Raw genomic sequence first — 26,995 nt, 5'->3', positions numbered from 1 at the left:
GGTAGGATAAATTTAACCACCAAGAAAAATTATCTCTAAAGATGGTACAAAGTTTTCTTTCAAAGAATAGCTTCACCACCTCGAAAGAATGAGACCACTTTCCTGGCACAGAAGTCCTTCATTATTCCAAAGCTAGCGGCGGCTCAAACATAAGAAGATTTCTTACAATTGATCAAACAGTTGTCGGAAACCGCCTCTCCCAAAGGAAAATCTAAAGCTTCATTTTCCTCTTCTAGCACCAGTTCAGCAGCAATAGATCTAGATGGTGACTCGAACGAAGATGACTGTTTTGGGATATTTAAGCCCATCAAATGACATATGTAAAGCCCTTAGGTTGAAAACCAGAAATGGCAGCCCAAAATATTTATATAATGGGCCAAATGCCCAATAATAATAATAAAAAAAGAGTCATTTAAAAAGAAAAGAAAGAAGACAAAAGACTCTTTAAAAAAGTAAAAGATTCTTCACTCAAGCGTGGCAGACAACTTCTGTAAAAGTCATAGAGCCTCTCACTCCATTATCAAAAGCTTACAAAAGACGTGGAGCCCCTCACTCCATTACGAAGAGCATCCAAAGCTTCAATTATGAGGCTTGAAGGCTGAAGAGCTCTATAAATAGAGGAGTTTTCCAAATAAGAAACCAGACTGAAAAATAACAAGAGTCTCTTGTATTCTTCAAGTCATACCATTAGAAATATAGTGAGAAAAGAGAGAGTGTGAGGGTGATAGTGAGAAAACCACATTCCTCTTGTATTCAATTCCTCTTGTAAGTTATATTTCTTTTGTTTAAAGCTTTCCTTTTCAAAGTTTGTATATTTGTTCATCTATTAATAAAGTTTATCATCTTATCTTTCATTCTTATTTAAGATTTAACAAGCGTATACTCTGTGCTTGCCTCGTTTGAGGATCCTGCACACCAGAAACTTGTTAGTTTGTATATATATATATATATATATATAAATATATTAATTTTTGAGATTTAAAAACTTTTTAATATATATGCTTAGTTTTTTATACATAAAACTTTTATTTTTACATGTGTACTTACTTTTTTTAACACATCAAATTCAAAATTATGTATAATTTTATAATTTATAAGTTATATTTCTAACAAAACACTAACTATAATTTTAAAAAATAATATATTAATTATATTTTAATATTATATTAACTAATAAATAGTTTTCTAATCATATAATAATACTAATTTTATTCTAAAAATATTATATTAATTAATAAATTAATTATGTAATTAGATAATAATTTTAATTCCAAGAAATAATATCTTAAATTATATTTTTAATATTATATAATTTATTATATAATAAAATTTTAATTTTAAATAATAATAATATAAATTATATTGATATATTAATTTATATGATATTAAAATTTATTAATAAATATTATCTAAATAATATTTATATTATTGCATTAGTAAAATTTTAAAATTGTAAAAATTAAAAATATATAAAAATAATTAATTTGTTATTATTTTTTGAATATTATAAATAAATATTAAATATAAAAATTTTATTAAATTATATTTATTAGTATGATCTTATAATTAAAATAATAATAATAGTCATACGATATTTAGATAATTAACTAATATTAATAAATTTAAATCCAAATAAAACAAAATTGTTGATAAAAATCTATCAAATATAAGAACTTCTTGTCTTTTGTTTAAAAAGAAAAAAGCCATAAGCATCATGCGACACTTGTATTACTAAAGACAAAGGAAAAAACGTAGAAAAAGAACAATGAAAATCACATTAAATTAAAAAAAGAAAAATAAAGGGTCATTTGCCCCTTGAATTTGTAGTAGTGGGTCAAATAAGCCAAATCTAACTTTTTGGACAAATAATCGCACAACTTTCAATTTAGAGGCTCCATAAATCCAAAAATTAATGGATGTTTAGCTCACTTTCCATAAAATATTATTAAAGTTATATTTTATATTAATTTATTAAATTTTAAAATTATTACCTATCTTCACTCTTGCCACTACCATATTTCTTGATCACTATTTCTATTATTTTCTTTACTATTATTGTCACTTTATTGTTATTCACTGTAACTATTGTTACTTATCTCCTATCACTTTTTGCTCCCTACTACTAATCTATAAAATTCTTTCAATATTATTAAGGAATTCAAAAAATAAAATAAATTTGTAATCTTTAAATTCATATTTATATTTAGATAAATCTCGTTCTTCTAATTAGAAAAAATAACATAAAAATAAAAATAGGACGAATAAAAGATAAGAAATATGGATACAAATTATGAGATTCAATTTAATAAATACAAGTACAAAAATAGATCTTTGTTGCAAATCACTAATAAAACTCAAATATGAGTCAACTATTTTTTTGAAGATGAACTCAAAGTATATTGAGCTTATGTGTTATCAATAGACTCCAAATCATCAAGAAACTTTAAGATAACGAACTAATATTGAAATGGTGGCTATTACGGTAGTCGATTATAGTATTAATAGCAACAATACTTAGTTGAGATCAGAAAAAGAATGACTTATTGATTTTATCTTTCTAGTTTGCTAGCAATCGTTGAGGAACTCTGAAACGGTGCTTGCTATGTTGGTCGATTGTTGTTGATATTGATGATAATAAAAGTTAAGGAAAATAGTTTAATTAATTCTTTCCAATATATGCAAGAAAAGAGAGAAAAGATGAATATTAGCAATACAACGTCTAGTCCTTTTAGTAGATATTGCACAACACACGTGCCTTACTTAGCATTTGGGTTTAAATAGCCTCTAAATTGAGAGTTCTGGGCCTATTTGCTAAAAAAGTTAAAACTCGCCTTATTGGACCCTTTGACACAAAATCAGGGGGCAATTGGATCCTTTATCCAGAAAAAGGAAGCGGAAAATCAAATGACCCGTCAGTTGCTTATTAATTCCCCAAGTATAAGAGATCTAGGGTTTCTTTTTAAATAAAAAAAAAAATCTTAATGTTGATTTCAGGTGCGATATCAATGTAACAAGTGAGACAGTAAGAAAGCAGAGTAGATAGTGATCTTTAGAAGTATCAAATTTAGATAATAAATGGAACAACCACAAGAAGAACAGAAGGAGGAGGAGGAGCAAGAACAAGAGTTACGGAAGGAAGCGGAAATGGAGGAGCAGGGACATAATCAATTACAGAAGGAAGAGGAGACGGAGGGCGGCCAGCAGTTAACGGAGGAGGGAAAATTAGAGTTGCAAAAGGAGAACGAAAAGGAAAAAGAATTGGGCAAAGAGGAGGAGGATGATTTACAGTTACGCGAGGAGTATCTAGATAAGGAGGATGATTTAGCGAAGGAGGAGGAGGAGGAAGAGAAGGATGTAACGTTATTGAAGGAGAAGGAGAAGCAACAGATACTTGCTGAGGATTTACAATTACACAAGGAGGAGCAGGCTAATTTCAACGATAATTTACAGTTACCTGAGGAGGAGGAGCAATTACCCAAGCAGAAGGAGGATAAGGATAATTTACCGCTACCAATAAAGGAGCTTAATTTACAGTTATCAAAAGAGGTGCAATTACCGAAGGAGAAGGAAGAGGATGATAATTTACAATTACCAAAGGAGGATGATTTACAGTTGGGGAAGGAAGACAATGATTTACAGTCACCAAAGGAGGAGGAGAAAGAGGAGAAGGAGCAACAGTTGCAGGAGGAGAATGATTTACAATTATCGAAGGAGGAGGACAATTTACAGGTAGAGGAGGAGGAGAAGGCGGGGGACTTAGAGTTACTGAAGGAGGAGGAGGATAGAGGTGGAATTGAACAAGATGCAGAGGAGAAGGATTTTGATAATTCTGCAGAGTCTGACCGTATGACTATTGATGATCAATGTGAGAAGACTCAGGAATTGGATGATGATGATCCGCAACTGGCTGAACCTCCTTCTCCTGTTGATGCTGATGCTGATGCTGATGCTGAGACGGGGGTTGTTGGTTCGGAAGAAACAGGAGGAGGATTAGATGTTAATATGGAGGATGTGGAGGTTGCAACTGAGGATGGTGTTGCTGATGTGAGTAAGGCCAAGAAGAAACGCGGCAGAACTCTGGGGAAAACTAAGCCTACTCCTCCAAGGAAGAAAAAGGATGAGGAAGATGTTTGTTTTATTTGTTATGATGGTGGCAGCCTTGTGCTTTGTGATCGACGGTGAGCCTTCTACTACTGCTATGCCTGGTTAGGGAGACTCTTTTTTTTTTCCATTTTAGCTCTCAGATGATGTTAACGACTTAGATGTTGTTGTTTTGAAGTTTCTTTTTTTTTTTTTTTTTTTTTTTTTTTTTGTACAAATGGAAGCTTAGGGCTTTATATCTGTTTTAGTTTTTTGCTTGCACTTTTTGCTATTCACTTGCTTAATTGTTTTGGATTAATTTGTGGTAGGGGTTGCCCTAAGGCATACCATCCAGCTTGTATCAAGAGAGATGAATCATTCTTTCAATCAACGGCTAAATGGAATTGTGGTATGTCTCAGTGAAGCACTTGTTTTCTTCATAAATTTCAGTTCATTATTTTTGGACATATTTCAGCTGCCTACTCTCTGCACCGAATGCTAGTATTCCATAACATCAAATTAGTTACATGGCAGTGTTGGGTGGTTTATGCTGAAGATGGGCTTTTAGTTCAAATATGAACTTAATTTTGCATGTACAAGAGAGTTTCTTTTCTACTTTTAAATTTTGTGCTGCATATTAGCATGTTGCTTTTTAATGTATGGGTATATTGCTTTGCTTTCTAGCTATAGGTTGTAATGTCTATCACATCAATTTGAATTTTATTCCGTTGCAAACTTGCAATTTTATTTCTCAAGATTAGTGGTAGTCACAGTCAATCTTAACGAAAGTTTCATTCCCCTTTATGTTTCAGACTGGCATATATGTAGCAGTTGTCAGAAGGCTTCACATTTTATGTGCTATACTTGTGCATACTCATTATGCAAAGGATGCACCAAAGATGCTGATTATGTGTGCTTAAGAGGGAATAAAGGATTTTGTGGAGCATGCATGAGAACCATAATGCTGATCGAAAATATTTCACCAGGAAATACAGAAACGGTATGTTATATTCTCTCTCTTTGGCTGGTTAGTTAGTCTTCTGAGAGTCAAATTATGGGAGATAGAATTACTTAATATTTTTCTTTGGTACCCTACTATAGTGCAGGTTATTATTGTTTCCTTCAACTAATTCTTTTTCCAAAATTCTTTATTTGCTGTTAAACCTTGGTTATTCATGTCTTTAAAGGCTGGAGCTGGGAGTGGATTCATGTCTAGTAATTGGTTTTCCTTCTAATTGTGTCATTTTTTAGACTTATTTTTATCTTGCATATAAACAGTTGCAGGTTCAAGTGGATTTTGATGACAAAACTAGTTGGGAGTATCTCTTTAAAGACTACTGGATTGACTTAAAAGCTAAGCTGTCTATAACAATAGATGAGCTAAGTAAAGCTAAAAATCCATGGAAAGGAGATGAGCTACCTAAAGCTAAGAATTCTGGGAAAGGGACTGGTGGTATTGTTGCTACCAAGGAGGCATCTCCAGGTGAACTTAATCATGATGATGAGAAAGACCTTTCTTTAGACAATGGTGGAAATGTTGAGGCAAATCGTTCTAAGAGAAGAAAAACTAAGGATCAAGCAAAGGTTCTCAACAAGCAGAACTCTCTAGTCATGGAAGATTCTGATGTTGATGAAGTCACTCCTTTGGCTACAGGGACAGCATGGGCAACAAAGGAGCTTTTAGAGTTTCTTGCTCACATGAAAAATGGGGATACATCTGTGACATCTCAGTTTGATGTCCAGGCTCTTTTAATAGAATACGTAAAGAGAAACAATCTCCGTGATCCTCGCAAGAAAAGTCAAATTATTTGTGATTCAAGACTCAGAAACCTGTTTGGGCAGCCACGTGTCGGGCATTTTGAAATGCTGAAGCTTGTTGAAAACCACTTTCTTATCAAAGAAAATTCTCCAGCTGATGAGAGAATGGGAGTTTCTGATGCTGGTGGTAGTGAAGCAGAGGCTGCTGGAAGTAGTGATAGTCGTAATGACAGAAGACGTAAAAAGAGTAAAAAGATGGATGGGAGAAGATCACGCATAAATTCTAATTCGGAAGAATATGCAGCAATTGATGTTCACAACATCAACTTGTTGTTCCTAAAGCGTAATTTGATAGAGAACCTAATGGATGATATTGGGAAGTTTCATGAAATGGTTGTTGGGTCATTTGTGCGAATTAGGATTTCGGGTGGTGATCAGAAGCAGAACATGTACAGGCTTGTCCCGGTTGTAGGTATTTATATGTCTTTCATAAAAGGAAAAAGAAAAAGCAATACTCCTTAAATAAATCTTTGAACCTTGTATTTTGTAGCATATCTTCATTGTGATTTTTTTTATGATTCTTAATTTAGGAACTAGCAAGGTGGATGAATCATATAAAGTTGGCTCTAGAACAACTGATTTCATGCTTGAAATATTAAATTTGGACAAGAAGGAGGTTGTATCAATTGATGGAATTTCAAATCAGGAATTTTTAGAGGTAAGAAATACCACAAATAGATCTTTCTTTTTCCTAGTTCCAAATGTTATACTTACTTTCAGACTTTATAGTTCGAAGAAATGATTTTTTTTTTTTTTGGTTCTCCACTATGAGCATTTCTCAGATGTAATATAAAATGTATTTTAGATTTAGGGTTAAGCAGATAGAAATTCCTTACAATTTATGCATTGTTAGCCTTTTCTGTTTAGGAATTTCTTCTGCAAAGTTCAAATTCCAAGAGACACAATCACATGGCATACAGTTGTGCACATCACATGTTGTAGTGAACTAAACTATGAAAAGCCATTACAGGGAATCATGGATTTAATCTTGGTCAGTGTGGCTGTTTTAAGGTGTTGTAGCTAAAATATAATAGTCATGCCGTCATGGTCATCGCTATTCTAATTCTTTTTTTCTTTCTTAAATTTGCTTCTAGGTGAGTAGTATATTTTTGTGGGCTTCAGCCAGCATAAGGATACAGTATAACAGCCTCAAACATGTTTTTATGGCTGCAAATCATCTCACTAGTGATTCTTGCATACCTGTCATTTAACAGCTTATTATGTAACAGTAAGCCAAAAACCTTCATGCGAGGGCCATTATTTAAACCCTTAAGTTAGCATAGCCCAGAACTTCGGGTTTCATGAATTCTTTTGGTTTCACAATGGTAAAATGCTATGCCTGAGATGTACTTTGTTGACTAGCAAGTGGTTGTATCTTCCTCAACCATAACTTTATGTCATCAGATGTCATAGTATTCTTGCTTGCATATGCTGTTTATATCTATTTTTTTATATATAAAATAGCTTCAATTACTTATCCTATTATTTGGACTAGTAATGGGCATTTTGTTTGAATTCATTTACATGCTACTTGAGAGGTTCTCGAGTGTAAGCAACTCAAGTCAACTAAGCCTTAGTTCCAATGGGTTGGCTTTTTGCCATCCACATTGCTTTGGCTACATCTTCTGAGAAATTTTAAACCATGAGATTTTCTTGCTTCTCCTTTTTCCATGTCAGTTCAGGTGTACTTCCCCTTCCTTACTACGCCCACCATATCAACCTTTTGTGAAGGAGCTTCTGTTGGTCTACAACCTAAATATCAAACCATCTCATCTCCACTCTCAACTTTTCTTCTATTGGAACCACTCTCACCTGTTTCTTAATGCAGTCATCATGCAGTCTTTCTGTCCTTGTTTGTCATCCATCTTAGCGTTCCCATTTTCTTGACACTCATCTTGAGTGAGCAACAGTTTACATATTTCTTCTTTCTTCAATATCCTTGTTATTCCTGTCCTTGTAATTTTCCAATGGAGGGCACTTGTTGGGCACCAAATCCTTTTCCTGTTTGTTTTTAGCTAATTTCTATTCACAAACCGCCAATTTGAACGATGCCGTCTCTGATTCACATGATTATGAATCTTCTGAAAGTTTTATGTCATATTGGCAAAATTTCACTGATGTTTTCTTATTTCCTTGTGCCTAGTCAATCTTGACTATATTCATGGTATCTCGACTAAGCAATTAAAAGTACGGAGACGTATTATTGCCAGTATTAATAGGCGTATCAGTTGTATTCCTCTTCTGGATTCATATCATGTGAAAAAAAACATAGTGACTACTCTAATATCATTAAATTCACCTAGTGACTGTATCATTTAATTCACCTTTTTATATTGGCAATCAAGGGACTGCCTGATCAGGTAGTAACTTGGAGGCTTGTTAAACTATATGTACAATTTTGACTCCAGCTTTTATGTACTAAGTTCCTAATAACATTTCCAGGATGAATGCAGACGTTTGCGCCAGAGCATAAAATGCGGGCTTGTCAAGCGGTTGACAGTGGTAAGTATTTTCCAAATGTTCATTTCTGCAGTCAAGCTTTATTATATCTACTCCCTCGTCCAAAATAGATTTTCTTGGTTTATAGGGTGAGATTCAGGAGAAAGCAATGGCGCTTCAACCATTCAAAGTCAATGATGTGAGTTCCTGTTATGATAGTTCCATTACATAATTATGATGTAAAATTCAAACACTAAATTAAGGTTCTTAAACAAAAGAAATTTAATTTAATTTATGATGGTGATATTGTTGTTTCATATTGGTTTCTTTTGATTACTAAACCTGCTTCTCATGTACATGATCATACTCTTCTGATTCAGTGGCTCCAAGCAGAGATGGCAAGGCTTAATCATCTTCGTGATCGAGCTAGTGAAACGGGGCGTAGAAAGGAATATCCTTTTCTATATTGGATTATTTTGATCCCTTTGTTGCATTATTTTTCCCCTTGTGTTTGCTGATATTCACTGTTTTATTAGCAATTTAGCCCCAGTAGAGTATTCACCAAATTCTCTTCAGGGGCAAAGATTCAATTTATGTATTACATGCTATAAAAATTTGCAATCGGGCCCGAGGGTGCTGAGCTGGATCATTGGTCACATATTGAAAAATGAGATGGTGATAACTGGACATATTTCTGAAAGAAATTTGGCTTTTCGTTGCATTTGGTAATATTTTATGCTGTCATCTTATATATCTCAACTTCCTAATACTGGCTTCACTTGTTTGTGTACTATGCTTTGAATTGATTGGCTGTAGACTATCCTATTATTTATTGATTTGTTGCATTTTTGACATGCATGTTACATTATACATTAGAGGTTCAAGGTCTTACTGTTATTGCATCCATTGCAGTGCCTTCTATCTTGTTCTTCCCTTCTCTTCTTGATAATCAAAGCTAGCCTGGGATAAAATATCACATTATGCTGAAAGGCTGTTGAAAACATGTTGCCTCCTTGACCATGTTGCACGCTTAGAGAATGTGTAGAGAAATTAGATCTTTTGAAGTCACCGAAGGAACGTCAGCGAAGGTTGCATGAGGTTCCTGATGTACACATCGACCCAAAAATGGATCCAAGTTATGAATCTGAAGAAGAGGCTGGAGAATCAGATGAGATTAAACAAGGTCCTTAGTAATGACTTAAAGAAGCAGAACCATTGTGATATGCAATTCTGACAATTTCTCTTGTGGAAGTTTAGCCAGTAATAACTTCTCTATCTTATTTGCAGGTGACTATGTAAGACCAAGAAGTACTGGTTTTGGCAGAAAGATTCTAGATCGCAATTCGTCAATGAGAGATGGTGACCTAAATGATGTAGGAAACAGGGCACAAAAGAATTTAGCTACTGCCTCAGAGCAAAGTAGAAACATAACGACACCTTATGTGGATAGGGAATCTAGATGGAGTCAGGGAGGGGGAGCTTTTGGGCTGAATAATCAGAGTACATCAAAGAGCCAGTTAAGCCCTACTGGCTTAGTAACTAGCGATTGGAGTAGTCGAGCAGCAATAAGATCTGAATCACATGCTGGGGTTGCATCAGTCGTTGTACCATCGTCTCTTTCCTCAGGGAGAGAGGCATCTCATACTGATTTTGAGACACAAAAAATGTGGCTTTATCAAGATCCATCTGGAAAAATTCAAGGGCCATTTTCTATAGTGCAACTGCGCAAGTGGAGTAGCAAAGGGCATTTTCCTCCTCATTTCAGAGTGTGGAGGACAGGCGAGAAGCAAGATGACTCTATCCTTTTGACTGATGCATTGGATGGCCGGGTCCCTAAGAAGCCATAACAGTAGTCGAGTGCCTGGTGAAAGAAACAGCTGGCTGTAATGACTGAGGATAAAATATTGGAACATGGGTTCAGGAAGAGTACTGATGCAATTCTTTATACGCGATGAAAGATCATGGCCTGAAGCCAGAGCATAATGATAGGACTGTCCATGGTGATGGTGACAATGAACTTGCAAGGGAGTTGTTGATGCCTGCTAAAATTCCCAATTTAGTTTAGGAGTTTTAATCATCTTATTTTTTTTTTCTTCATTTATGATCTTGTCGTTATCCTATTAGGTTAGGATTTATGATTAGGGTCGAGTATTTTGACTACATATAGGGGTTTTTCGGTTGTTAAAATGTAATTTCAGGTAACCTTGCTTGCACAGATCAATAAAACACAGGTGTCTCTCAGATCTTATTATTTTTCTGCCCCTCTCTTCTCTTGATCCAAATAATCATTTCCTTATTGCTTTGAGGGTTCATCTCTCTATGAAGTTGATCGTCTAATCCCTAAAAATGGTGTCTGCATTGCTCTGTGGTTTATTTCTTAGTAAGAGATTCCTCATTGGCCCTTAGGATTTGGAGAATCTAGACCAGTTGTTTCACTGTCTCTGCACCATTGATGAAATACTTAAGATATTTTGTGATGACCCCTTGCAAATCTTTTTCATCGAACTCAAAAGTTGAGTTCATATTTTGAGTTTTTGACTGCTTGAAAGATATCTGCATTTTAGTTATTTATATCACATGGCCCGTGGGATTCATCTTGTACATTTTAGTTATTTAAGCAATGGGTCTCTTGTTTTTGCTGTGATTGTGGATAAAATTTGTAGAAAATATCAGCCCGGTGGTATAAACACAGGACACACTGCGAGCCAATTTGAGCGTACTCTGATTTGTGAGAATTCTGAGAGTAGGTTGACATTGCCTGGTTTTTTTATTTGTGAGTATTGAGGAAACCTTAATCGAGCAAAAGTCCTTCATTTCTTCAAGAATATCAGAGAGGATAAAGATTGTGTTAACGTTTTTGCTGTCAGTTTGTATAATAACTTAGCTCTTGCAAATCCAATTGCACTGCGCGCAATTGCAGCTTCTGACAATAGGGTCATATCATTTGAATCCTTTAGATTTAAAAAGTAACTTCGTTACCTAAAGAAATCCCCAAGGTACTCTATGTTAAATAGCTGATTTACAATTATTATTTAGTGGTCAATCCCTAGTCATAGATTACAGTTTAAATTTGAACTGAATCATGCGTATCCAATAAATTAATCTTTTTGTAAATATAAACTGAATTTTAAATTGAATCAAAATAACAGAACCAAAAAAGTTAAAAAATTTCACTTTAAAACTAAACTGAACCAAAGTAAATTTAATTTCTTAAAAATAGAAATTAAATAAATTGAAGTTATCAAAAACATAAATCGAACCAAATTGAATTATCAGTTTGATTCAATTTTTTTTTTTTTTTTTTTTTTGGAGTTTTACTCACTAGTGTCAAGCTTGTCCAGAAAAAACTTTTATACATATAAGCACAATATACAGTAGACATTTTTTGGTGGCTCAATAATAAGATGATTAATTATATTTGAGATCTAATTCAAATAATAAGAGTATTTGCCTTTAAAAGGTGGAGATCTTGAATTTAAGCTTTCACATCTTCGGTAGATGAATTATTGCTCAGTGTAGTGAATATAAAAAAATGACTATTCTTATTATGTAAATTACGGTACATTGAGCCTCCTACGAATCAAAAAATAAAATCTTTTATGAACAAAAAAAAAGATATAAATTCATATCAATATTGGTGGATGATAAACAAGGTAACTTAAACTCAAAACTCATTAATTCTTACTAGTGAAAATACTAACTAAAATAATAAAAAAAGATTGAAATTAATATTAAATAAAATTAATAAAATTAATATTAAATATAAATAAAAAAGAAAATTTCAATTTAATTGAATCTTTTTTTTAAAGAATACTAACTAAATCACTCGATGATTAGTTATTATGTTGTAATTAACATGAAAAATTGTACAATCTCGATTTAAGATCAACTAAACAATCCACATTTGAAATTTGAAATTTAGAAACTTCTTCTATAAAATTTCAACTATTTAATATGAATTTAGAAGTCAAAAAATAGACATTATAGGTTATGCTGAATGTGAGATCCGAATCTCTCAAGAATGGTTAAGTTAAATTAATTACATCTTTTTATTATTTTTTTGAAGAATAAAATTGCTTTCATTGAAAGAGCACTCAGAGCTCAAGAACACCATCAGGAGCAACATAAGGATGAGCATCAGGAGGAACTTCCTCAATAAACACTTGGAACTCATTTAAACAAAGTGCCCATTTTGGGTCACTTAGATGAAAGGAGAATATAAGAGCAAGAAAACTTGCCAAAGAAACTGGACTGGAAGTGATTATCTTCTAAAATCCGTTATAGAGGACCCTTCATACACCCCTGAATTCTTCTAAATACTTGCCAAATTTTAGACTTTAAAGATTTTAAAAAAATTTCAGTAATTTATTTTAAATTTTAAATTTAAATTTGAATGTTTATCAAATTTTAAAAAAATTTATATCACGTTCGTAAATTATAAATAATAAAATCTAATATAATACGAAACTTTGCCGCTAACGTTGAATGCGAAATTGATATAAATATTCTATTTTTTAAAGTGTTTGTGTTTCTTATGAAAAATTAAAAATGATAAATAACTTTTGATTTTCTTTGCATGACCCTTTTGAGTTCTAACTATGTGACAATGAAATAACTTTGTAAAATTTCAAAAACCTTTAAAAGCATATGAATTCATGAAATGAGATTGAGAATTCCAGACTTTCATGTGCTCCAAGGTACGCGGTCACTTGTCACTTAATTATACCAGCTTACTTAGAAAATTAAATTAGAAATAACAACATCTTCTTCTGTTGATTGTTATTATAGTTGTTAAAATATAGTAAAAGAACTCGACCAATAAAACTTAAAATTAAAAAAAAAAATCCAAAACAGTGCCTGAATTAGAATAAAATCCATTATTATTGTCAAAGATTATCTGACAAAAGGGAAACAAAACTAATATCCAAACCATCATTTATAATCAATTATTACATCACAAAATGAGGGAAGAACAACAGCCAGCAATATCAGTTAAATAAATAATAATCAGTAACAGAATCATTTGCATGAGGATTTCTTGTTTCCTATACATATTATGTTTCTAATACCCAAAATTCAGACAGCAATGTCCCAAAAAGAAAATTCAATATAAATTCTTTATTTTTGTGGACAAAGATATGGAAAATGATGTTATATGTTCCCATAACGTCCCTCAACTTTAAAATATATCTATAACGACCTTATGTTAAGTAGTCTTAATTTAACTTAATTTAATTTTTTTCTTTTTTTTGCCCATACTATAAAGTTTAGAACATGTAGCTCACATGGAGGCATGTGGTTCTGTTGGGCCACTTGATAGAAAAGAAAGAAAAAAAATGAATTAAAATTTCCCAAATAGGGAATAAGATCATTGTTATTCACTAAAATGTTATTTAATGGTTTGTATTTATTTATTAATTGGTTTTTCCAATGCTAACTTCAAAAACACTAAATTAAGATTCTGAGTCTGTAGTTATGGATTAACAATTTCAAATAATATGAATGTAACTCAAATGGTTGTTCCACAAATATAAGAGCTTACTCACATCAATATCATATAACTATCATTAATATGGAAAAATTTAGGCTTATTATCCAAGAAGTTGTAAGCATTATACTATAATATAAAGAAGATAAAAGAGTTTTTTGTTAGGCATTTGATCAAATAGAACCGTCCAATCCCTGTAAAATCCATTACTAAAAAATACTTTTAGAGAATAAAAAGGTATTTCATGAGATAAAAATATTAAAACTATTTATATTTCACGAGAGATTCATGAATAAGTAGTTATGTAATAACAAGTAAAGGATATTTATTTTTGTATAAAATATGATATATTAAGTTCAGGTTTCACCAATTAAGAAGAGATTTTCTTTTCTTATAAAACTTAATCTCATCACTACCGCCTATTAATATTAATAAAAAGTCAAATTTTATTATTACTGTATAATCAATATTAATAAAAATTTATTATCGCCTTTATAATATGTGGTTCAACTTATATTCTATTAAAAAAAGGAGAGATTTCATGTATTATTTTTGAAAATATAATTTTATCCCATATATGCATTTATATTGACTATTATTTAAAAGTGGATAATAAGATTATATAATTACAGAGTGCCTGAATGACCAAAAAGAAGACTTTAATTTACACGTAAGAAAGTCTATGACCTAATATGATATGGAATATTATGGCATCCACTATAATATAGTGGACAAAAATCATAAGTTTAGAGTCAAAGCTCAAAAGAATAGGACACAACCGTTCGATCGAGTAAGGACAAAATCTTTAATCAAGTACCGAATTTTTAATTTATTCTTTTGAAAAACAATTAATTAAGCTAAATTTTGATTAAGAAAACTAATTAACCATCCCATGATCTTAGATTCCATCTTCCTCATGCAATTTCCTATTGATTAGTGTTCTATTATCATAATGTGGTGAAAAGCAAAGAGAGAAAAATAAAATAATCATGAATAAAAAGAAATTTGACTAGTCAATTCCTAACAATTTAAACAAGGAAAATTAATTAATTAAGATATGATGCCATAGCAACAAAACAAAGATTATGAGATAAAACAATTATTTCAGAGTGCTTCCTATCCTTTGGACATGGCATGCTAAAAGGCAATTGCTTTTCTTTTTGAATATGATTAACTTGAATTTCTTTAATTTGATCAAACTTTAATTATTAATAAAACTAAAAGTAAACTCGTTGCCAGCTAAACTAATTTTTTGGCTATTACTTCAGTCCTTTTTTCATAAAGGTATGATATATTCATGAATCGATGCAAGACTGAAGCAACTATAGTTTGCAATTTAGATTTGAGTCCCTCCCAAAGCTAATATAGTTATACTACTACTATTTCTAACTTATGAATTTCTTATTCATTACAGAGCTAACAAGATGTGGACTGCATGAATTTCATTCGTTACAGGGTTAACAAGGCGTGGATTATACGGTAAAAGTAGTCATTTCTGCAAAAGATACGATTATAATTTAAAAAACCTCTTACTTTCAATAATAAATACTCATGTCACTTCAAAAATATATATTTTTATCGCTTAAACTAAATTTCAAATGTTTTAACTTACTCCTTATCGATTGTTTTTGTATTCCTTTATTGAAATAATATAGTGTATGAGTCATTATATAGCTCAAACTACTTTATACCTATTGTGTCAAATTCATTTCTCAGTCGGACCAAAGATAAATCATGTAATGCAATAAGGAAAAAAGTTTGGCTTTTCAAGTATCATATATTTGTTTAAGAAAAAAGGATGATGAGGAAGTGAAAAAGGGACATAATATCTCCTTTTAATCCAACATAAGAGATCTGACTGAGTAATTTAAGCCTTTTTCTCTTTAGTTATTGGCAAATAAAACCATTTATTTTTGAAGGTTTTCCACATGTTAGCATGTGATATATATATATATATATATATGTATACATACTTCATGAAGCAAACAATAGGGTAATTAATTTTTGACCATATGAAGATTTAATTAACTTTGGTACGTCTGGTCAGATATATCAGTTACACACATCTGAATTACTTATTAATTAATATCCGAAAGGCATCTAATGAAACTGGAAGGTATTGTAAAAGAAGAAAAAAAATGGTATACTATTTTCATCATCTTCCTCTGCATGACTGCATCATATGTCTTCTGTATATTTATTCCTTCGACAAAGATATATAAAGGATTCGAAATATATGTATCAGTTATTAACTGAACTATGGTTTTTGACTGAGTACTGAATAATATATATGTATAATATATCTTCTGCTTTGGAAGGGTTTAATTAGAATTTGGACTGTATATTATATATATACGTAGTTCACATGCAAGCATGTGTTATTATCATCCGACAAATTTCATAAAAAAGATTCATTAAAACTGTGTTTAAACAATAAATTTCATTTTAATTGCTGGCTTGCTCTTTGCAAAGGTACGTTATAGTTACTGAAAGACTGCATTAGTAAGAACCTAGCTTTAAGGATTGTTTGAATATGATCATCTTGGCAATCAGACAAACATGGCATCATGATGATCATCAGTGACCAAAATTGGACATATAATTTATGCATCTGGTACTATAATTTGCAGCTAATTTATTATATAGGAAAAGAAAGGAGAAGCAAAATGGTGTGAAGTTGGGTTCTTTTTGTTCTTCTTTTACTTGTAGTGTCTTTTCTTGACAAATGACAATTAAAAGGAGAATCTAGCAACAGAAGTATAGGGTAACCTTTATGTTATATATATATATATATTGTATAGGACCATTAAAAATTAGAGCTTTTATATATAAACATAATTATAACAATTTTGAAGAATATATATGTCACCAAAAAAATATAGATTCAGCGGTTAAGAGGTAAAGGGTGCGGCGCAGCTGAGTATACGACAAAATCTGTGATCAACTTAAGAACTTATCAGGCTATAATTATGAGAAAGGATTAACTGCTCCATGATCCTAGATGCTGCCTCTTCATTTCTTAATCAGGCTATTTTAATTAGTTGATGCTGATCATGTGGTGTATATGCAATTGCAAATTACATGAGGCTGGAGAATTTTGACTGAGTCCCCATTAATGACAATAAAAACAGAGATGCCATAGAAACCAATTGGAAAGAGGATTAGGATTAATATTTTTAGAGCAAAAGAATCCTGTCCTTTGAACATGGCATGCTTTGTGGGAGCTGCTCCTTCTTTTGCAACTTTTGTTTGATATAGCATTCACCAAAATATTAGAATAGGTAATATTCCCTTAAGTGGAGTAGGTGATTGTTGATTCTTTAAAATAGATAAAGAGACAACTAACTCCTTTCTTTCTTTTCCCAATTTTGATTTTTTGTGAGAAAGAGATGTCTTGGATTTTTTTTTTTATATCAGCAAGACTGTAGAGAAAGAGATGTCTGCATGATTCTTTTTTCATTTTATTAAACTTTAACATACATGTGACTAGTTTGTGATGGAATAATGTAATCTTGGATTGAATTTTCTTCTTTTTGGTTTAGAGGAAACTCAAAGTTAAGCTTTTGCCGAAGTTAAATCTATGATCAGGCTAAGCTAAGTCTCTATATCCGTTGCTTTTGGAGCTTAGATGTTTAGTAAACTAAAAACTTGTCTTGTTGATAAGAAATAAAAAGAAAAAAATCTCTTGGAATGTGGAAAGGTTTTTCATTTTGAGTGGAAGAGAAGTGATCAACATAGAAAATCTACAGGAGGCAAGAAAGCTTTTTGATGCTAGCAGCAAGCTATCAATGTATGCAAAAGAGAAACACTCAATTGGGACAAATTCATACTACTTTATACTCAAGCATGCGTTGACATTATAGCTCAATATGTTCATCTCCCATATTCCTATTTCTAACATGCAGAAATCTATACACTGTCATCAGAGGGTCCAGACCAATACACATTCCTGTGGTCTCCCATATCCTAGAAAAATAAGATAATGATATGTATGTTATTCTCTGCATTTGGCATACATTTTCTATATGACCAAGGAGAAGCTATATTATTCAAGATATAATAAGGCACAAAGATACTGTGTAAACCTATTATGGCCATAAGTAATTAGCACGATAAAAGCTAGCTGCTTCTCTCTTGCATTTTAATGTCAACACAACTGATCCAAATGAAAAAATTCAATGATATACCGCTGCGGGATTGTCTGACAAGTATTGCTGCAATTATAAGACTTTTGCAGCTGCAGTAAAAAGAGGCCAATGTCGTTTCCTGTTCTTTCTATCCCTGGCTTTAGTTCATGGAATGTAGCCCAAGTTTTGTTCAATGAAAGAAGTAAATCTTTTGATTGCGGAAGTTCAGAAGGCAAAAGAATTATTGGAATAGAATTTGATGCAACCAAGAAATTCCTGTGTCTAAGATTTGCTGCTATAATGCTGTGCACTTGAGTCAAAGTGAAGCAAAATTGGCTTAAAAAAACCTTGCACTACACAGTTAAGGAAGCAAGAAAATTTCCTTTTTTGTTCAGAGTATCAGATGATTTTCTTAGTGATTTCTGGTCTGAATTCAATTCATCAAACCAGTGTATTAAAGTTCTTGAATGTTCAGGTACAGTTCTTGACAAGCAAGCTAGCATATCTTCTAATTGAGTTCCTTGCTCACCAAAGAAAGCTGACATATAAATTGATTTCTGTTCCCTATACCCTTTTTAAAAATTCTCAACATCCAACAAAGGAAAAAAAAAGGGACATGTGTAGACAGAATAAGAGAGATATCTGGGTGCTGCTTCAATGCCAGAACAATGATTGGTAGATTTGTTGCTTTCAGTACCTAATAATTGACACGGTTTTGGAAGACTAATGATTGACATGACCACGGTTGTTGCAGCACTGAAATAAAGCTAGATAGGCATAACTTGGAGAAATAACATTATTGTCAGGCCATTATTTGCATTACCAATATTCTGACTAAGCGGCAGAAATTTTTATTTTTTAAATAACTCAGAACTATGCCAACCATGAATCGTCCAAATTAATCATTATACAATCAAACAAGGGTAAGGTCTACGGATAAAATTGCCTTACCAACATTGATTCAATTGTCTGAAACGGCTATTCCAAATCATATATGCTAGAGAGTTCTCATAGATACCAACAAGAAGAAGGCAAACAAAAAATGCCTACTTGTATACGAGGTTAAATAGGATAAGTGATGTCTAATTGTTCACATAATATCTCTAATTTTTGGCATACAAAATGATATGGAGGTATCTGCAATTTGGAGGGTGCTAAGTGAGGTTGGTATTTGACTAGTTTGTGCATACTGCCATTGGTTCTTACCAAATTCTTTGACTGGTCTGTAGGTTCTGTTCACATGGAGGCATGTGAAGTTCCAAAATCCAATTTGATTGAGGTGAGATCATTGATTACTGAATCGAAATTCAGAGCTAACAGTGATTAATTTCTTGTCTACGAGTTGTAAATATTCATATAGAACACATTCCGAAAGAAAAATAAATAAATAAATGAAGAGCTAATTGACTATACACAATTTGATTAAGCTAAAACAAGACTGTTTAATTATTAACTAAAAGTACTTGCAGCTGAGGTGCACTAAGAGTGCTGAAATTCAATTAATCATAATATTTTTCTTTTGTTTTTGTTTTTTTTTTCTTTTTTGGTAGATGCCACATCCAATGAACATTGCAATTTTCAAGAGAAGCTGCATGCTAGCTCTTTGATTTACAATTCTGTAGCACAAATTCCTTGTAAACTGCAAATCCAATTTATGGGTATTCATCTGCTTCAAATTTGTAACTAGAAAGTAAGAACATGTCCTGCTTGTTGGTCTTGTCCAAGTTAGTTTAGGATTTGCATTAGATTTCAGTGCAGAAATGGAAACACCAACCATTTTGTTTTTCCTCCATTATAACTCAGTCCAAATGCATGTAACCAGAGCTAGAAATTTAATCAACATGAACATTAATGATACCATTATATTCATTCTTATTGAAGCTGATACATTCGATGGGGACAAATTGAAACTTCAAGCTCAAGTAGTCTGAGTACATTCCAATTCTTGAAATGCTCATTTTCACCTCTTAACATATGCTCCTTGTCCCATGAATCTGTAATTTACATTTTTGTTTTAAAACAATGTTTTTGATCTACGAATATACCAATGTAATTAAAGAAAGTCAATCCGCTTGCAATAATTTTTAGAGGAACTGAAATAGGAGAAGTAAGCACACCAAAAATTCAAATAGATTTCACAGATGAATTTTGTTTATAGAAAGAATATTATTCCCATAACTAATAATTTTTCATGGTTTAATTATCAAAACATTGGAGCACATAATATGATGATTATATGATAAGATTCATATTTTAAATTCAAAAGGCATTTGCCTAAGTATATTAGAGATAGTAAAGCTATTTATGCCCTTAATAATAGAATGATTATTTGATTCCGCACTCTTAAATTTTGGTAAATAGGGACAATATTGATTGAGTCCCCGATATCGCTTACATCCTCTATATTACTACGGTTATATAATTTAACTTAATAATTATATATTATATGTTTAATAATTATAAACTAAATTAAAATTTAAAATAAAATTAAAAATATCTTACTTAATGAAAAATTTATTTATATACAATAATCACATCCCAGCGGATATAATTCTGAAATTACACAGGAATTCTACTGCAATTGGCAGGCCGAAAGACACTTTCTTCCAATTTTACACAGGAATTCTACTGCAATTGGCAGGCCGAAAGACACTTTCTTCCAATTTTCTGGAATGGCCTGGCGTGGATTTTCATTATTATTATTATTATTATCCACTGATATTTAAAAATTTTAGCACGACTTTCTCATGCTACATTAATAATTTGTCATGCATTATTACTCTGATTCCTTTCAATTTATTAAATATTAAACAAAAACATTATATACTTATGCCATAAATTTGGACAAAACATTTAAAAGATGAGCCAACTAAGAAGTGCCTGCTTTCTTCTAAAATGAATAGCCTGGTTACTATTCTTAATTTATTATATCAAATTTGAACTTCGTTATTCATTAATATTAATAAAATTCTATCATCACGTGATTTATTTACAACTTCTAATAAATAAATAAATTTATAATGATTTTGTGATATTTCTTGCGTAATTCTACCAACTAACAGACTCTCTATAGTTAATTAAAAGGTTTAATTATTAAAAAAATTCTACATTTTATATTTATTATCAAATTTAGTATATATATTGTTTAAATTCTTAATTTTAATATTAAATTTTAATATTGATTTTGATTCTAACATCCTGTGAAATTATCAATACAGTTTATTAACACGTCGTGAATTCTAACAACAATAATAAAAAAAGATTTAAGTCAGCATTTTTATTATTAAAATATTATCGTTTAAGCATATAAGATTAATAAAATTTTAAAATTAATAAAAAAAATAATTTATGTACTTAATAATAATATTTTAATGATGGAATGAATCAATAATCCTAATATTGATTTAATTATTTTATTGCGCTGGAATTCACGCCAAATTTAAAAGATAAATACTTATCATATCCTAAATTTAAAAGATAAACACTTATCATATCCTAACAATCCTAACAACTCAAAATCTCAACACTCCTCCTCAAGTTGGTGCATAAATATCATACATGCTCAACTTGCCTAGACACTTAAAGAACATGTGACTCGAGACTGCTTTGGTAAGAATATCAGCCAACTGATCTTCAGAACATACTTTAGGCAATTCTATGATATTCTCATCCAACTTCTCTTTGATAAAAAATCTGTCAACCTCTACATACTTTGTCCGATCATGCTGTACTGGATTATAAGCTATATCACGTGCCGCTTTATTGTCACAATACAATCTAACCTCGGTCGTAACCTAAATCTTCCAAAATTTGTTTTAACCATAAGGCTTCACACACCAACAACCATTCCTCCGAACTCGGCCCTCACTAGACCGCAACAACATTTTGCTTCTTGCTTCTCCATGTCACAAGATTTCCACCCACAAACGAAAAATATCCAGCAGTTGATCGTCTATCATCGATTGATCCAGCCCAATCAGCATCAATGTAAACCTCTATGTTTTGCCAATCCATATGTTAAGTGAACAAAATTCCTTTTCCAGGTGCAGATTTCAAATACCATAAGATTCTTATGACAGCATTCATATGTCTTTCTCCAGGATTATGCATGAATTGGCTAACAATACTCAAAGCATACACAAAATCAGGTCTTGTGTGAGCTAAATACATTAATCTTCCTACAAGTCTCTGATATTTTCCTTTATCAACGGGTACTTGGTCTACCTCAATGCACAACTTCAGGCCTTCCTCAACTGGTGTGTCAACTGGTTGACATGCTGACATTCCAGTTTCATGCAATAAATCCAATGCATACTTCCTTTGGAACAGAAAAATTCCTTTCTTTGATCTTGAAACTTCAATCCCAAGAAAATATTTCAAGCAACCCAGGTCTTTCATTTCAAACTCTTTGGATAAGTATTCTTGTAATGCCTTCCTCTCTTCTGGATCATTTCCTGTAACTACCATGTCATCCACATAGATAATGAGAGCTGTGATCTTCCTATTTGCCTTCTTTATGAATAAGGTATGGTCTCCATTACTCTGATGATATCCAAAAGCTTTCATAGACTTTGAAAATCTCCCAAACCATGCCCGTGGAGATTGTTTCAGTCCATACAACGATTTCTTCAACTTGCAAACTTTCCTATTCTGCATTGTTGACATACATCCAGGTGGAAGCTCCATATAGATTTCTTCGAATAATTCGCCATGTAAAAAAGCATTCTTAACATCAAACTGCTGTAATGACCAACCCAAATTTGCGACAAGGATAATAACACTCTCATGATCGATTTTAGCTCACAGGGAGAGAAGGTTTGATGTAATCAATCCCATAGATTTGAGTGTATCCTTTTGCTACCAATCTTGCTTTGAATCGCTCGATTGTTCCATCTGCTTTATACTTTATGGTGTAGACCCAACGACACCCTACTGGTTTCTTTCCTGCTGGACAATCAACAAGCTCCCATGTTTCATTCTTTTGCAAGGCTTTCATTTCATCGTTCATTGCAGCTTTCCATTTTGGATCAAATAAAGCTTCCTGCACACTGTTAGGAATAGATACAGTAGATAATTGATTTGACAGTGACTTATTTGATTCTGACAGGTTATGATTCGACACATAATGACTCATTGGGTATTTAACTTTACTAGAAATTTCAGGCTCATAACTAAGTTTAGGAATACCTCTGGTGGATCGTTCTGGTAATCGTTTTCTCGGTGGATCGGGTTCAAGAATAGGAATATCTTCAGCAGGTGATTGGCGTGGTATTTCAGCTTGGGATTCAGGGTCTTCTTCACTTGAGGACTCTTCTTCAATCGATGGAGTTAGATCTTCTTGCTCAATACATATCCCATGATTTTCTGAGTGATCACCAACACCATTATCAACCACTTTATACTCCTCCTGAAATTGATAATCTAATGTCTGAATTTCTTCATGTCTCTCCTCCGGAAATTCAGACTCAAAATACATCACATCTTCATGAAAGACTACATCTATGGATATGAACATACGTCGAGTTGGAGGATGATAACATCTGTACCCCTTTTTATTTATTGCATATCCAAGAAACACACATCTTATTGCTCGAGGAGCAAGCTTATGGCGGTGATGTTTATGAATATGTACAAATACTACACAGCCGAAGACACGAGGAGGTAAGTTTGATGTTGATGGAGCAGTTGTAGTATCATTAAGAACCTGAAAAGGTGTCTGAAAATCAAGAGTCCGTGAAGGACTTCGGTTAATTAAATATGCAGCAGAAGTAAGAGCTTCTCCCCAATATGATAATGGCATTTTTGCATGAAGCAATGAGGCACGAACAACTTCTAGTAAATGCCTATTCTTCCTTTCAGCTACCCCATTTTGTTGGGGTGTATAAACACATGTACTTTGATTGACAATTCCATTTTCTTCCAAATAATGCTTCAATTCAGAGTTATGGTATTCACCACCATTATCGCTGCGAAGCACTTGAATATGTGCATTATATTGAGTCTTAACATGTGTATGAAATTTCTGAAATAATGCACTCACATCACTCTTAGATTTCATTAAGCACACCCAAGTCATCCTTGTGCAATCATCGATAAAAGGAACAAACCAACGAGATCCCCCCAAAGTTGAAATTTTAGATGGACCCCAAACATCAGAATGAACAATCATAAAAGGTAAATGACCTCTATTAAAACTTGATGAAAAAGAGCTTCGATGGCTCTTGGCAAGTTCACAAACATCACAACGAAAAATAGAAACATCAATGTTGTTAAACAAACCAGGAAATAACTTTTTTAGGTAACCAAAAAAAGCATGCCCTAGTCGTCTATGTTGTAACCAGATTTCTACTTCATTTTTTTCCTTCTTTGGACCATCCATTGCAAACGCATGATGCAACTTGGAAGAAGTATTCGATTGCATGTCAAAGTAGTACAAATTCCCTCGCCTAATACCACAGCCAATCATCTGCTTCGTTTGGATATCCTTAAAACAACAGAAATTGGGCTAAAAAATAACAATACAAGACAAAGCTGATGTTATTTGGGAAACAGATAAAAGGCTGTAATTTAATGATGGAACAATTAAAACTGAGTCTAAATTTAAAGAATTGGTGGCAGTAATAGATCCCTCTCCAATAATTGGAACCTCATTACCATTTGCTATCAAAACAGATTTTTGTAAGGATGGTCTAAGTTTCTTAACCTGTCCAGAATCAAAGGTCATATGATTTGAAGCACCAGAATCAATTATCCATGTATTATCACAAACAGATGTAGAAATATTAAACACCTTACCTTCCTTGCTTGTGGTTGCTACTAATGTTGAAGTTGATTCAACATTGTCCTCACTTGTTTTGGTTTCAACAACAGCGGAAATCAGGGAATTCTTAGCTTTCCTTCTTTGTGATCCTCGATTATGATCCCACCAATCTGGATAGCCTACAAGCTCAAAGCAACAATCTTTGATGTGGCCTGACTTATTACAATGAGTATATTTTTGTGTGGACTTTCTAATACCAATAGATGTCTTTGACTTGTTACGAATCACCATAGCAGCAGCATCGGAGTCTCCATAGTCTCCTTTTAATGTTACACGGCGGTTCTCCTCTCGTCGAATCAGGGCATAGCTTTCTTCTAGGCCTGAAGCAGACTCCTGACGTAGGATTTCTCCGCGAACCTACTCAAAGTGATCATCCAGTCCAGCTAAAAATATATGCACCCGTAGTCGTTCAATAGATTTTTTTTATGCAACCACATCATTAGGATCCTTCATGACCACTTTGTCTCTGTGATCCAATTCCTGAAAAATTGCAGTTAGTTCTCCATAATATTCAGAGAGAGATCTTCTATTCTGTTTGGCTGCAAATGCTTTCTGGTTTAAGGCGAAGAGGTACAACTCATCACTGCCATCATAGAAAGCTTTTGATAAAGCAGTCCAGATTTCATGGGCAGTGGATAAGCGTAAATATCGCTTCATAATCTCTGGACTCATAGACATTAGCAGCCATCTTTTCACCTTTTGGTTTTCAGCATACCACTTTTCATACCCATCCTCTGATTCAGCAGGTGGTTTTGTTTTTCCCCGAATATAGGAAAGCTTTTCTCTTTCAGCAATATGCATTTCCATTAGTTGAGACCATACATCATAATTTGATTTTGTAAGCGTAATTCCTGCATTGAATGCTCCTTCAGATTGAATGATAATAGGTTTCGATCCAGATGGTTCACCATCTCTACCACTCATGTTGTTTTAAGTGTTTCAAAGCCTTTTTTTTTTTTGGTAGGCTTTGATACGAACTTGAAAGAAATAACCTAAAAATTAGGTTTTCATTATTGTATTCTGATATCAAAAAGAGATACATTAGCCTTATATTTATACTTATATATAAGACTTTGATAGAAACTAAATAACAAACTCTTAATAGCTAGACTCTAAATTTAAAAGATAAATACTTATTATATCCTAAATTTAAAAGATAAACACTTATCATATCCTAACAATCCTAACAACTCAAAATCTCAACATTTTATTGCGCCGGAATTCACGCCAAACTAGTAGATTTAATAAATAATTTTATTAAATGTTAAAATTAAAATTAATATTAAAATATAATGTTAAAATTTAAAAATCTTAAAACTACATATTAGATTTAATATCAAGTATAAAATTTATAAAAGAAAAAACGAAATTGTCAACCAATCATGACCCGCCATATAAAAATCCATGCCCAATGCCTGAGTTATCTGGTTCATTTTGCATTTGTTGATATAATCAAAAGTATCATTTAAATTTTCGAATTTTTTTTTTTTTTTTGGAATGTTAGATCTTGAAATCCTAATCATATGTTATATTATGAGATAGTTTATCTACTTTCTTGAAGAAGATAATTTATTCTTTAAAAGTTCATGAAGATTTTATTTTTGGAGTTTAATGTATATTTAGATTACCAATTCTTTTAGGAAGAAAATACCATTAAAATATTTATTTTGATTTTATATTTTGGATTCACTAAATCCTCAAATTCTAATTATAAGAAAAAAAATAAATGTCAAATTTATTATAAAATAAAATAAAAAAATTATTGAAGATAATTGTTATATTAATTATGGTTTAAACATATTTGAATTTTTAGCAGAAAAGTAATTTCCTTGGCTAATTATTTTTAACATTCTGAAAAATGCAAATATAGCTTTCTAAAAATTATTTCCCCGAGTAAGTGAGCTCACAGCAAAAATGAAACTGTCACCATTCACTATGTAGACGTGTTTGTAGGAGATTCCACCTCTGATAGAGGGTTGACGGTTGACTGTTAGAAAAGCCGGTAGGAGGTCTCTGTGACCCGAGACACAAAACTCTCGTTTTGCCGACTGACACGTGTTCATAAAAATTGGGCCCACTCACAGGAACTTGTGATCATGTGCACCATGATATCATCACTCATCACCACCCCCATATTATACTCCAATTTCTTACCTTATAGAATTTACGTTATCCCGCCACACGTTTAATCTAAATAGTAAATGTATTTTTAACTTTTATATA

The 26,995-nt window shown here is 32.3% G+C and overlaps 1 protein-coding gene across 1 annotated transcript; it reads left to right on the top strand.

The window, feature by feature from the left end:
* Positions 1-2,886: 2,886 nt before the first annotated feature.
* Positions 2,887-10,594, top strand: LOC8258395 (zinc finger CCCH domain-containing protein 19). Its single transcript, XM_015726850.3, has 10 exons — positions 2,887-4,178; positions 4,410-4,489; positions 4,893-5,080; positions 5,359-6,310; positions 6,429-6,556; positions 8,341-8,400; positions 8,486-8,536; positions 8,718-8,788; positions 9,366-9,520; positions 9,625-10,594. The coding sequence occupies exons 1-10, from the start codon at positions 3,076-3,078 to the stop codon at positions 10,182-10,184; spliced, it is 3,348 nt and encodes a 1,115-aa protein (XP_015582336.1). The 5' UTR covers positions 2,887-3,075; the 3' UTR covers positions 10,185-10,594.
* The last annotated feature ends 16,401 nt before the right edge of the window (positions 10,595-26,995 follow it).

The sequence above is a fragment of the Ricinus communis genome, chromosome 6 (genome assembly GCF_019578655.1).
Source record: "Ricinus communis isolate WT05 ecotype wild-type chromosome 6, ASM1957865v1, whole genome shotgun sequence".
NCBI classification, from domain to species: Eukaryota; Viridiplantae; Streptophyta; class Magnoliopsida; order Malpighiales; family Euphorbiaceae; genus Ricinus; species Ricinus communis.
The sequence above is the reverse complement of the archived record's forward strand: the minus strand, read 5'-3'. Positions and strand labels throughout refer to the sequence as shown.

Excerpts from the sequence above, each read along its gene's own strand:
- LOC8258395 (XM_015726850.3), top strand. The coding sequence starts at position 3,076 with ATGGAACAACCACAAGAAGAACAGAAGGAGGAGGAGGAGCAAGAACAA. Across the intron at positions 8,401-8,485 it reads TTGTCAAGCGGTTGACAGTG|GGTGAGATTCAGGAGAAAGC; the intron begins GTAAGTATTTTC and ends CTTGGTTTATAG. Across the intron at positions 8,789-9,365 it reads GAAACGGGGCGTAGAAAGGA|GCTTAGAGAATGTGTAGAGA; the intron begins ATATCCTTTTCT and ends ACCATGTTGCAC.